Source organism: Anomaloglossus baeobatrachus, chromosome 11, assembly GCF_048569485.1.
Source record: "Anomaloglossus baeobatrachus isolate aAnoBae1 chromosome 11, aAnoBae1.hap1, whole genome shotgun sequence".
NCBI lineage: Eukaryota > Metazoa > Chordata > Amphibia > Anura > Aromobatidae > Anomaloglossus > Anomaloglossus baeobatrachus.
Genome location: NC_134363.1, coordinates 50,375,169 through 50,389,360, shown reverse-complemented (window position 1 = coordinate 50,389,360; position 14,192 = coordinate 50,375,169). Strand labels below are relative to the sequence as shown.

The following is a 14,192-nucleotide window of genomic DNA, read 5'->3' as shown; positions in this document are numbered from 1 at the left end:
CTCCTAAAGGGGAATAGCTTTATGCAGGCATGAACATTCTGCTGCAAGCTCTCCAAGGAAGGAGGAGCTATAAACAGACACCGACATTCTTCTGCAAGTTCTCCTGAAATGACAATTCTCCATAGAACTTTATGATCACCAACTGTCATCTCTTATCTCAGTAATGGGAATGTCTATAATCACTCAACAGTTTTTTACCTGTGAATTGAGAATGAATGATCCATCCAGAAGGTGAAATAAGCAGATTTTTCTGATAAGATATATTACCAAGTTTCTTATTTTCATATATACTATTGATTTATAAAAAAAAAAAAAAAAAATATGGTTACCCTTTAAGAGATGCTCTTTATAGAGGCCTGTCATGCTGGGTAATACATAGGCACATAGTAGAGGAGGGTTCCCCATTCAATCTCCTAATTCTTCATTTTTGGAAATGTGTGCTATAAAGTGGGCAGCCCCTTTAATGCCACGTAAGCTGGCAGCACATGTTGGCATTGTGGTGATGATCCAGCTGGGTTATGTTCAGCACCACAACAGCTGCAGAGCGCGCTGCGGTGATCGGTGATAGTCAGAAGATCCCCCAGCGGATCCCTCTCTTGTTTCTTCTGGAGAACAGTCAGTTACTAATACGGCTCCACGTGTTCAAGCCACAACTGCAAAGTCTGAATGTGCCAGTATATGTCTAATACTGCGAATAGTTCATAGAGCGTGGAACGGACGAAGGCCAAGTCCCCTGCTCACACCCATCCCGGCAACAAATGGTCCATGAAATGCTCAGGCCAGTGCCAGAAGTGGATTATGCCACCTACACAAGTATTAACATCATTTTCCACTCTAAAGGGGGCACTAGATATGGCCCCCCAGCATTCATTAGTGATAATCATGCAAAAAAAAAAGCACTATAGGATAGGTCTAAGAGCTGGGGTAACTATACTTTGAGCTGTTCCTCTGTTATTCTTCCTGGAAATGTGTGAATAAATTGAAACTGGTTGTAACCATTTATATTATCAACTAGCTGTAGTACCCGGCGCTGCCCGGGATAGTAACTGTTTCTCTTGCAGTCTCTGTCTGTCTCCCCCTCTGTATCTATCTCTTTCCCTGTGTCTGTCTGTCTCTTTCCCTGGCTGCATTGTGACATGCCAACATTCTTCTGAAGTTCTGGCTGCATTGTGGCTCCCAGCTCCATTGACTTTAAAGGAGGCAGGTGTATTGGCGAATAACTGTAAAGTGTGGGGCTAAAATTTCCCCTCAAAACATAGCCTATGACGTTCCCTGAGTCAAATGCGGCGTCTGCAAAATTTCGTGATTGTACATGTGACATTGCGAATTCCTTTAGCGGACATACACACATACGAACATACATACATGCGTGCACTCAGATTTAGATCATAGATAATTTTACGGTGTAAGATTCTATGTGGGTACGCGTCCATCTGCTAAGAGAAATACGGTTAATTCCCAGCTTTAGAAATTATATACACTTCCAAGATGAGTAACAGAGGAACAGCACAATGCTAAGCTTGAATTACGATACTGCAGAATTGTTTGGTTTTTTTTTGGGGGGGGGGTAAACTTCAGCATTATTGCATCATATGTCTCAAAGATTTTACTGTAGAAAAATTACTGCGAGAATTAAATTGTTAGTCCCCTGAGATTTGCTGTCCAGACATTACATAATCAACACTGTAGCGTGTTTGTGTGTATAGTGAAGGAGTTACCCATTGATTTCTAGAAAATGCATAAAATCAAGTCCCTCGCCATGTAGTCCGCCTTTACTAATGTGTGAAAGAATGACTGACTCTAAAGAACCAGAATCACCAACAGTACATGAACACATTACCAGGACCATCATTAGTACATGAAAACAGCACCAGAACTGCTATCAGTATACAAATGCAGTACATCAATACATCACCGGAACCACCATCAGTACAAAGCAGATGAGGAACAAAGTTGATGTGGAACTGTTACTGTGCTGCTAAAGATATGACATAAATCCAAGAAAACTGAATTAAGGTGGCTTTATTCAATGCGTTTCGAAGTGTCACCCCACTTTATCAGGAAATCCACCGATATAACCTCTTATGTACCATCAGTACATAAATACAGCATCAGAAGAATCAATAGTACATGTATACAGCACTAGACCCATCATCAGTACATGAGTACAACACCAGAACTACCATCAGTAAAGTCATTCAGTACATGAACACATCACAAGAGCCATCAGTATATGAACTCCGTACTAGAAAGACCATCAGTATTGAGAAGACAGTACTAGAACCACCATCAGTACATAAATACAGCATCATGACCATCGTCAGTAAATGTATATAGTACCAGTCCCATCATCAGTACATGAATACAACAACACAGCCACCATTGGTACATGAATACATTACAAGAACCATCATCAGTACAGGAATACAGCACCAGAACCACCATTAATACATGAAAACATGACCAGAACCACTATCAATATATCTCCAAGCTTGGTACATAAATAAAAATGTTAAGTCAGCTTGTGCCATAAACTGAACTACCAGTATGTCCTTAGCAATGGTAAGTAGGTACTTGGAGTTGTTGTTAACAGCCATCATCAAACTGAGGACCATACAGGAACCACAGTACTGATAAGACGCAGGCAGTATCACAATTAAGAATTTACACTCAGGTACCTTATAGCTGACATCTTCTCTGGTAGGACATACAGTATTTTCTTTCTTTTCTCTTCCATCTTGAACTCATGTGATGACGAATTTTTCACTTCTACACTGGTAATAGATTCCCTTTTAATAATTTGTACAAAAGACTTTGTTGGTGATGAATCTCCTATATGGAGAACACTAGTCGCATGCATTGCTCAGGTGGGATTATGGGCCATTCTTCCACACAAACACTCTTCACATCCTGCAGGTCTTGTGGGCTCCTTTTATGAACTCTGAGCTTTCGTTCCTTCCATAAATTTTCTATTAGATTCAGGTCCGGTGATTGAGTTTGGGATCATTGTCTTGCTGAAATGTCCACCCTCATTTCATCTTCATCATCCTGGTAGACGGCAGCAGAGTTTTACGAAGAATGTCTCTGAATATTTGTCCATTCATGCTCTCTTCAATTATAAGAAGTTTGTCAGTGCCTTATGCTGAAAATCAGCCCCACACCTTGATGTTCTCACGTCCTATATTCACTGTTGTTAGTGTTTTGGGGTGATTTGCTTTTTGGCCTCCAAACATGGTGTGTATTATGGCATCCAAAGAGTTAAATTTTGGTCTCATCTGACCAGACTATATTCTCCCAGTATATCACAGACTTGTATAAATGTTGTTGAGCAAACTCAACACTCTTTTGAACCTGGTTTTTGTTCATCAATGGAGTCTTGCATGATGAGCGTGCATACAGGAGCGTGCATACAGGAGCGTGCATACAGGCCGTGGAGGGAGTGCTTTACTTATTGTTTTCTTTGAAACAATTGTACCTGCTGATTCTAGGTCTTTTTGTAAATCACCACAGGTGGTCCTTGGCTTCTGGACATCCTTTCTTATAATTATTTTCACTCCTCTCTCTGAAATCATGTGGTGAGCACCTTGTCACAGCCGATTTTTGGTGAAATGTTGTTCTTTCCACTTTCGTATTATGGCCCCAACAATGCTCACTGGAACCTTCAATAGTTTAGAAATACTTATGTAAACAATGGTATCTATATGTTTTGTGAGAATAATGTTGTGAAGGTCTTTATACAGCTCCCTGGTTTTATCCATCATGAGATGTTTCTTGTGTGGCACCTTTGTAATGAGACGCCTTTTAAAGGGAACCTGTCACCACTTTTTTGGCCTATAAGCTGCGGCCACCACCAGTGGGCTCTTATATACAGCATTCTAGAGCCATCTCCTACTGCTAGATGAGGTCAGATGCTCATCTCGCCTCATGGAAGAAGCGTTCTTGCTTGTACTGATACACGGGTCAATTGTGTGGATTAACTATTCACTATGGATTCACAATCTTGTTGACTTCACTAAGGTGAAAGTCACATGGACCAATGGCAATGGTACTGCTGGGAAAACTTGCTGAATGGCATGAGAACCAGGATCAACAGGTAACCTGGATGGTGGGCAGGCAAGTGAAGTAGGACACTCCAAAAGACACAGAGCCAGGGGTGTAGACAAATAGAGGAAATGAAGAGGCATAGCCATTCCAAAAATTGGTGCAACATAATGTGAGCAAGTCCAGAGGAGAATTTTAAGCTACAGCAGATGAAGGGTTAATCAACAAATAGTGATAAGCGAGCATTACCATGCTCAGGTACTCGTAATCGTCTGTTGGATGCCTAGATGGGCTCGACTCAACTACCCGAGTATAATGGAAGTCAATGGGGAACTCAATCATTTTTCTGGAAATATGCTCGAGTTCCCCCATTGACTTCCATTATACTTGAGTCGTGACCATCCGAGCATCCAACTGCTCGTTACGAGACCCAAGCATGGTACTGCTCACTCATCACTATCAACAAACAATAGACTTCTGCTGACAGCAGAGATGAAGAGCCGGTATCCGTCCAGGTACCAGTTCATTATGCTTGCAGCAGATGAATGGTTGATCAGCAGGTCCTGAGTCAGGGAATAGATGTAGGTTGCAAAAATCACATAAGTTTGCAGAGAAGATTGCAGCTGAAAAAGCTGGATGGTGGCCAACTCCAGTGGACATGGAATCTGAATACAAAGATGGTACAATACTCAGGTGGTGGATGTCACAATAGTACGCCGGGCACTGACATGGAGCACAGCAGAGGGCAACGGTCATATGGAAAGGAATCAGAGTCCAGCCCTGGAGCTGGGACTGGTGAGTAACAGTTATAATGAACAGGGGGGGCTTCAGTACACATGATAAAGTAGGGATACTACAGGACAGGAACGTGGCAAAAAGATTTTAGACTACCACAGACTCCCTTTAGACACTGTGGTTAAGCTGAAGTCAGTATTGATAGCGGTGTCCTTATAGAGGAGATGTTAGGAGCAGTTAGTGTGGAGGAAAAGTAGTTAAATATCATATGATGGCAATCTCCCAACTTTCTGACTTTTTTGAACCATGAGTGATCCACTGTGGTCTCTGATGAGACTTTGCACTGAATATTCAGTTTCCCTGCAGCGCCACCACAGGGCTAATGAAACATTACACCGTTCTAATTGAAATGATCATAAGGTCCGTGACATAAACAGACATGTGAGGTGAGGAGGATCAGGCCTCAGGGGCGACGAGCAGGATGCACAAACCAGGATGCAGGGTTGGTTCCTGCTCACGGGCGATGATCTGACTCACCCAAGCTGTAACTTTAAAGAGGACCTGTTCAAAATTGTCTGGTTACTGCTCTTGTCATTCCTGCTGCTCCCACGAGTAATCTGCTTTTTGTTTTTCCTAAATCCATACATTTCCAGAGATATGGACCTAGCTTATTTCTTTTTGCATTGCTTACAGGACAACTACTCAGCATAAAGACACGGCCATGAGGATCGTGTGAGCAACGCCCCTTTGATAAAGATCAATCCCTGAATAAAAAGGCCCATATCGCCGGAACCGTATGGCGTATTTAGGAAAAACAAAAAGCTGCATACACAGGGGAATTGTCACAGGTCAGACAGTCCTCTGGTGTCTGGCTATAGAAGGTCGCAGTGCTTGGCTGCTCAAACTGCTCCCTGACATTCTATAATTCCCGCTTGGTGTATATGGTATCCTATGTATCTCCTCTGTTAGTGGTTTATCCCTTTCCCTTTAGGACCCTGCAGATTTCCTCACCCGTCCAGATGTTTTATCAGCATTTACCTTTGATCTGTGCTGGTTATGGCCCTATCTTCCTACATATCCTGAGTGCAAGCTGTCGGCTTGCATTCATCTGGAGTCACTACGTTGTGTGTTGCAGTCCCTCTCCCGGAATTTTCTTGCAGATGAGTTGTTTGTTACCTTCCCTTGTTTCTTATCCCTGTGCATCCTTTACCACTTAGGTGGGGTTGACGAAAAACTTATGCCATGGGCTCCCTATCTAGGTCCCAGATCAGGGTCATCCTAAGGCCAGGTATCTGGCTCGGCGCATAGATGTGGAACCTATCGAACGGTGAGGGACCCCAGGTCCCAGCCGTCGGTTCGGTCAGGGGTCACCATCTCCCCCTTCCCTAGACACAGGGTTTCTCTTCCACCGTTTGCTGTATACTTTCCCATACCTAGCGTGACAGGAATAGCAGGAAGAAAAGAAGAGCAAAGACTGGCCACTTTTGAGCTCCTCTTTAACTTGTGGTCCCCAATCCAAAATCTCCCAGAGGGTCCATCATGGATCTTTTAATAGAATTCAACTTTTTGGGATCCCCTAATCTCCACATCCCAGGAGCATCTAAACTCACTGTAGTTACTCTCTGGTATTGTTTAGCACAAATATTATATTATGATGTTCGGAGCTGTTATTTGGTCTCTGTATATCGGTATTATTTGTGTTCATATATGTTCACAATGTGGATACAGGTGTAATTCCAGATATGAGAGTACTCCTGACGAGTGGTGTAACACAGAGGGAACACCAGGGTAGCAATACAACGGACAACAGAAGGCCCTGGCGCTAGGGAGAGGGGAGCCGGGTCACCTCCTTATACTCACCTGAGGCTGATCCCTGCACTCCTTAATGTCTGTAGACAGGTCCATCACCTGTGCGCTGTCACGTGCCTAGACCCTCACTGACCCTGAACTCACCATGACTAGTGAAGGCCAATGAGATCCTAGTTTTACCACTGCAATAAGATAACACAAGGTAGGTAGGACAAACAGGTGGGGAAGTACACCCCCAAAAAACTCCACAGCTTCCCCACCAGGAAACTTCACAGCTGCAACAGAAAAATCACCACAGCTATCCAGAGACAAGCTCCTTCGATATGGACAGCATAGGTATGTGCTATTGCCGGCATAGGGAGGAGTGTGGAGAGGATATTTATTGGAGAAGGGAGTGGCCGTAGCTGAGGTTACAACTACTTGTTAGATCATTGAAGGATAAAAACAACACCACAGCTATGCAGAGACTGACTCCTTCAACATTGACAGCATAGGTATGAGCTATAGCCGGCATAGTAAGGTTTGGATATTTATAGCAGAAAGGAGTGGCTGTAGCTGAAGTTACAACTACCTGTTAGATCACTGCAGGATAGAAACGACACCACAGCTATGCATAGACTGACTGCTTCAACATTGAAAGCATAGGTATGAGCTATAGCCGGCATAGTAAGGATCGGATATTTATAGCAGAAGGGAGTGGCTGCAGCTGATGTTACAACTACCTTTTAGATTACTGCAGGATAGAAATGACACCGCAGCTATGCAGAAACTGACTCCTTCAACATGGACAGCATAGGTATAAGCTATAGCCGACATAGTAAGGATCAGATATTTATAGCAGACGGAGTGGCTGCAGATGAGGTTACAACTACCTGTTAGATCACTGCAGGATAGAAACGACACCACAGCTATGCAGAGACTAACTCCTTCAACATGGACAGCACAGGTATGAGCTATAGCCGACATAAAAAGGAGATATTCATAGCAGAAGGGAGTGCCTGCAGTTACAACTACCTGTTAGATAACTGCAGGATAGAAAAGAACCTTAACCCCTTTAGTACCGGATGGAATTAAATACGCTCCAACTCAGGATAAATGATCAACAAGACGATGTGACCTTCTGATCCCAGATTCCCCCCCCCCCCCCCCCCCCCCCCCGAGATCATATCAGGACGAGATACACTCATGACTTTAAGGTGGTATGTTTGTGTGGCTTTGCTTTTTTGGTAATGGTGACCGTAACCTTTGTTGCGTTATGGAAGGGGACACTTTAGGATTATATTGTTACAGTATCAGACTAGTTCACTAAAGCTACATTATTTATTAACAAAATAGCAAACCTTGTGCCCTCTCCCTCCAATGCATCCAAGTCAGCAAGAAAGAAAAAAAACAAAAAAACAGAAGTCCTGCGTGTTTCCAGCAGCTCCACCGAAATCCTGCTCTCCCCATCTGACACTGTCTAGTGTTACCCCTCCTACTCCCATCCAAGCCTCCTCCTTTCCTGGCCATCTCTAGCCCCAGCGAGCTGGCAGGGATCTCCAAGTCATCATCTGCAAGGCAAAGTCAGGGAGAGGGACTGCAGGCTGACTCTGGTAAGGCTCATTTTTTACCCTCTACTTTCCCTTCTTTGGATGTGACCTCTAATTTTGCACTTTGTGGTCCAATCCATGAGACCCCCCCTCCTCTGGAAGAGTTCTCGTAAGGTCCTGGACAATTTGGAGATCGCTTAGTGAAGTAGACGAAGGGTAGAAGTGCACCGTATACTGGTTGTATGGGGGCAGCGGGACGGTCACAATCTGCACCTAGAAATAGCTAAGTTTACTTATTTATAGCGCCAACATATTCCAAAGTGCTGTACAACGTACAATCTAGAATCACAGATGGTAAATTGGGGTATTGGAAACTGTCTAATCTTGGCACGCTGTCAACCAAAAGCATTGGATGTCAGAGCTGATTGTTTATTTGTTTATTAAACATTGTGTATGTAATGTAATTCTATAGATGGAACCTTCATTCAGAAAAGTCAGTAAATTCCTTACATTTTTCGGCAATCAGTAAAGGAGAATACTGGGGGGTTGCAAATTTTGGCAAGTAGAATTTGCAACTCTTCTTGTTTATATCAGATGCTGGTATCTAATCATTCACAGATTACTGTTAACTATTCTGCAGAAGATTGGCTACTGTATATGGCAGCCTGTCTGAACTAGGTTGTAGTAAAGGTGTCCATGCACACTATGGCATCCAGCCCCTACAGATATGCACGCTCGGCTGAGCTGAGCATGCACGTGTTCAGAATGGTAAGTTTCTCCCAGTCACCTCTGTTGATGGCTTTTCTACTAGGAAAGAAAAAAAAAAAGAATTGGACAAATAAATTGAGTGCCCCTCCTTTCATTCTCTACATTAGTTATCGGGATAGTCAGAAGGCCCCATTCACATGCCAAGAGGATTTCCTGACACATGCTTATAGCAAATTCTTCTGACATATAGGTTCCATACTGAGCACTAATCCATACTGCAGAAAAAAAGGCCCAAAATATCACTGTTAGTGATGAGCGGGCACTACCATGCTCGGGGTGCTCAGTACTCGTAACTAGTGATGAGCGGGCACTACCATGCTCGGGTGCTCAGTACTGGTAACTAGTGATGAGCGGGCACTACCATGCTCGGGTGCTCAGTACTCGTAACTAGTGATGAGCGGGCACTACCGTGCTCAAGTGCTCAGTACTCGTAACTAGTGATGAGCCGGCACTACCATGCTCGGGTGTTCGGTACTCGTACCTAGTGATGAGCGGGCACTACCATGCTCAAGTGCTTAGTACTCGTAACTAGTGATGAGCGGGCACTACCATGCTCGGGGTGCTCAGTACTGGTAACTAGTGATGAGCGGGCACTACCATGCTCGGGTGCTCAGTACTCGTAACTAGTGATGAGCGGGCACTACCATGCTCAGGTGCTCAGTACTCGTAACTAGTGATGAGCGAGCACTACCATGCTCGGGTGTTCGGTGCTCGTACCTAGTGATGAGCGGGCACTACCATGCTCAAGTGCTTAGTACTCGTAACTAGTGATGAGCGGGCACTACCATGCTCGGGTGCTCAGTACTGGTAACTAGTGATGAGCGGGCACTACCATGCTCGGGTGCTCAGTACTCGTAACTAGTGATGAGCGGGCACTACCATGCTCAAGTGCTCAGTACTCGTAACTAGTGATGAGCCGGCACTACCATGCTCGGGTGTTCGGTGCTCGTACCTAGTGATGAGCGGGCACTACCATGCTCAAGTGCTTAGTACTCGTAACTAGTGATGAGCGAGCACTACCATGCTCGGGGTGTTCGGTACTCGTACCTAGTGATGAGCGGGCACTACCATGCTCAAGTGCTTAGTACTCGTAACTAGTGATGAGCGGGCACTACCATGCTCGGGTGCTCGGTACTCGTAACTAGTGATGAGCGAGCACTACCATGCTCAGGTGTTCGGTACTCATACCTAGTGATGAGCGGGCACTACCATGCTCAGGTGTTCGGTACTCGTAACTAGTGATGAGCGGGCACTACCATGCTCAGGTGTTCGGTACTCGTAACTAGTGATGAGAGGGCACTACCATGCTCGGGTGCTCAGTACTGGTAACTAGTGATGAGCGGGCATTACCATGCTCGGGTGTTCGGTACTCGTAACAGGTGATCTAACAGGTAGTTGTAACCTCAGCTGCAGCCATTCCCTTCTGCTATAAATATCCGCTCCTCCCTTTGCTGGCTTTAGCTCATTCCTATGCTGTCCCTGTTGCTGGAGCTTGCTGCTGCATTGCTGTGGTGTCTTTACTATTGCAGCTGCGAAGTTTCCTACAGCAGAAACCAAGGAGTGCTTTTTGTTGTCTTTAATCACCCATTTTTCTTGCCTTCCTCATGTTGTCTAATTGTAGTGGCAAGACCAACATCTCGCTGGCCTTCACTAGTCAGGGTGAGTTTAGAGCCAGCGAGGGCCTAGGCACGTGACGGCGCATGGGGAAAGGACCCAGCTAGGGAGTGCAGGGTTCATCTTCAGGTGAGTGTTAGGAGGTGACCCCACTCCCCTATTCCTACTGCCAGGGCGTACTGTATAATGTTTCTCTGGTGTACCCTTTGTGTTGCGTCGCTCGCCAGAGTTCCTTCCAGCCCACGGTGTGACAGATTTCCCTGAACAATGCTATCGGTTTCCCATTGACTTCCATTATACTTGGGTGCTCGAGTCGTGCCCATCCGAGTGTCTGACTGCTTGATACATTCGCATGGTAGTGCCCGCTCATCACTAGTTACCAGTACTGAGCACCTCAGCATGGTAGTGCCCGCTCATCACTAGTTACCAGTACTGAGCACCCGAGCATGGTAGTGCCCGCTCATCAGTAGTTACGAGTACAGAGCAGCCGAGCATGGTAGTGCTCACTCATCACTAGTTACAAGAACTGAGCATGGTAGTGCTCACTCATCACTAGTTACATGTACTGAGCACCTGAGCATGGTAGTGCCCGCTCACCACTAGTTACGAGTACAGAGCACCTGAGCATGGTAGTGCTCGCTCATCACTAGTTACGAGTACTGAGCACCTGAGCATGGTAGTGCCCGCTCATCACTAGTTACGAGTACTAAGCACTTGAGCATGGTAGTGCCCGCTCATCACTAGGTACAAGTACCGAACACCTGAGCATAGTAGTGCCTGCTCATCACTAGTTACCAGTACTGAGCACCCGTGCATGGTAGTGCCCACTCATCACTAGTTACCAGTACTGAGCACCCGAGCATGGTAGTGCTCGCTCATCACTAGTTACCAGTACTGAGCACCCGAGCATGGTAGTGCCCGCTCATCACTAGTTACCAGTACTGAGCACCCGAGCATGGTAGTGCCCGCTCATCACTAGTTACCAGTACTGAGCACCCGAGCATGGTAGTGCCCGCTCATCACTAGTTACGAGTACTGAGCACCTGAGCATGGTAGTGCCCGCTCATTACTAGTTACGAGTACTGAGCACCCGAGCATGGTAGTGCCCGCTCATCACTAGTTACGAGTACTGAGCACCCGAGCATGGTAGTGCCCGCTCATGACTAGCTACCAGTACTGAGCACCCGAGCATGGTAGTGCCCGCTCATCACTAGTTACGAGTACTGAGCACCCGAGCATGGTAGTGCCCGCTCATCACTAGTTACAAGTACTGAGCATGGTAGTGCCCTCTCATTACCACTTATGAGTGCCGAGCACCCCGAGCATGGTAGTGTATGATATCCCCATACTTACCCACACTAGAATCCTAAATGTTTCTTGCATTATTGCTAGAAACTTCCCAGACTGCCCCTCTTTATGCAAATCTGTATAAGTCACATGTGTATATATATGTGTATGTATATATATATATATATATATATATATTATGTGTATATGTGTGTGTGTGTATATATATATATATATATATATGGATATGTATATGTGTGTGTGTGTATATATATATAAATTTATTTCTTAAATATAAATATTAAAAATCTAAATAAAGGTTTCACACTTTTTGCCCGGTCCCTGATGCTTGTTGCAGCCACGCGCCTCGTGATATGAAGTCATCACAAGTGTCGCACATATGTGAGTTGGAAAAGCTTTTGTGACTTTTACATCAGGAGAGCCTGATCCTGGGCTCCAGAGTATTATAGTCAGGGCTTGTCCTGTATCGAGTGACGACTGAAGAGTTAAGTTGCTTTCACCCATTGTAAAGTTGTCTTTTTATGGCTCTTGGCAGATATGAAGCGGGAATCTCATGTGCAGCCGTTGTCCAGTCTCGGAGGTCGCATTTTATGTCCGTGTACAGTAGTCAGACAAAGAACGGTATTCTCCTGAGCCCAAACAAGAAAATATAGTCTGTGCAGCTAAGACAAATTACATAAACAGGGTGTGGCGCTTCTTTTGGCAAACATCTGCCAAGTAAACTCCAAAATATAAGAAATGTCACCACCGAGATCCTCTAATACACGGGAGATGTCCTGATACTTCGGCGTCAACCTCTGGCCAATCACGTGGGTGGAGGGGGGTTGTCCAAGCTTGGGGTTAAAGTCTACAGGCACTCTGTGCGTCTTCAGAATTACAAATCCTCACAGCTTGCACAGTGCCCGATGTCAAGATTCACCGAGAGAGGATGGGCGCCTGACTGAAAATATGTGATATGGTCACATGCCAACTAAACGTGACTGCATAAGTAAACATGTCTAGTCACACTGTGGCCGGAAGTTTGGAAATCACATACGTTTGGTCACGCGACTTGCCGACTTCGGCACCAGAGAATCCTGACAGCGCGCACTGTGCGAGCAGTGAGGATCCACAGTCACATAGTGTTTGCAGACTTTAACCCCAAGCCTGGGTAACCCCTTTAAGAATCGTATGAGTCTTAATTAATTTGGCACATCTTCCTCAAACGCACCTTGGCTTTAGTAAATGTTCCAAATTTGAAAGGTGCGCACCCTATATGTCCTTAAAAAGGACCTGTCAAAAGTGTCAATTTTTGCCCTTATTTTATTGTCATTGTATTCCTTTTTAAAATGCACCATTTGGTTCCAGAGATTCGAGGGGTTTTCATTTAGTGCTAATTTTATGTTCTTTACTCAGGAGCCTTATAAGATCCTCTGGGGCGTGTCATAAGGCTGTAACGCCCCCTAGGGAAATAAAATAAAAATGTGCACTAAATAAAAAGGTACATGTTGTTGGCGTATTTAAAAAGGAGTTCTAGGGGGAGCAAAATGTGGTCACTTTCGAGCTTGTGACAGTTCCTTTTTATGGCAGAGAATAAAATATAGGGCCTTCTGTGGGGCTCCTGTTCCTGACATTTTTGGGATTAAAACATTGTAAAATTGAATGATTAGTTTTAAATCTACTCAGTTTTAATATCACTTTTCCAAGGAGGAGGGCAGGGGTGGAATGATCAAGGACGCAGGGATCGTAACCGTGACCGGGCCCTGGGATGCAGAGGGTCAGTTGGCCCCAGTCCCTGCTTCAGCTGGATGTGCATCCGAGGCTGCACATCCAGCTTAAATGCATCGTGGTGCAGAGACCTGTGGGGTCCCTGTACTGCAATACAAACTGCCTGCCAAACAGAAACCGGCAGCTTTCATCTGTGTCCCAGTGAGTGAGCACGGCACATGACAATAAAGTCATACGTTGCAATAGCACCGACACCGATGAAAGCTGCCCGCCACTGTGTGCTAGCTACAAAGGAGGGTGTGACGTGGGAGCCAGGGATGGTGAGTACAATGTTGTTGTTTTTTGCAGTAGAGAGAAGAGAGACATATTGACCAGGATGGGGACATATATACCAGGAGGGGGACTGTAGATACTAGAAAGGGGTCAGTATATACCAGGAGGGAAACAATAGATACCAGGAGGTGGACAGTATACACCAGGAGGGCCCCATGAGGGGGACAGTATATACAATGAGGGGGTCAGTATATACCAGGAGGGGCCCAGCAGAGGGACAGTATATATTAGGAAGGGGACAGTAGACGCCAGGAGGGGGACAGTAGACGCCAGCAGGGGGACAGTAGATGTCGGGGGCGGGGGCCAGCTTCCACGTCGCGGGGGCTGCTCGGGGAGATCACGCTCGGA

General features: G+C 45.4%; 2 protein-coding genes across 2 annotated transcripts in view; one reads left to right on the top strand and one right to left on the bottom strand.

Moving 5' to 3' along the window:
- The window catches only part of SAXO3 (stabilizer of axonemal microtubules 3), a 23,224-nt gene extending 15,204 nt beyond the window's left edge, over positions 1-8,020 (bottom strand). Inside the window, exon 1 of the mRNA XM_075328670.1 lies at positions 7,926-8,020. Coding sequence (XP_075184785.1) covers positions 7,926-7,950 — 25 coding nt within the window. The 5' untranslated portion in view covers positions 7,951-8,020. The remainder of the gene's footprint in view (positions 1-7,925) is intronic.
- Positions 8,021-8,071: 51 nt separating this feature from the next.
- Positions 8,072-14,192, top strand: part of LOC142256780 (protein kinase C and casein kinase substrate in neurons protein 1-like) — a 50,508-nt gene continuing 44,387 nt past the window's right edge. Inside the window, exon 1 of the mRNA XM_075328669.1 lies at positions 8,072-8,177. The gene's annotated coding sequence lies outside the window, so the exon portion shown is untranslated. The remainder of the gene's footprint in view (positions 8,178-14,192) is intronic.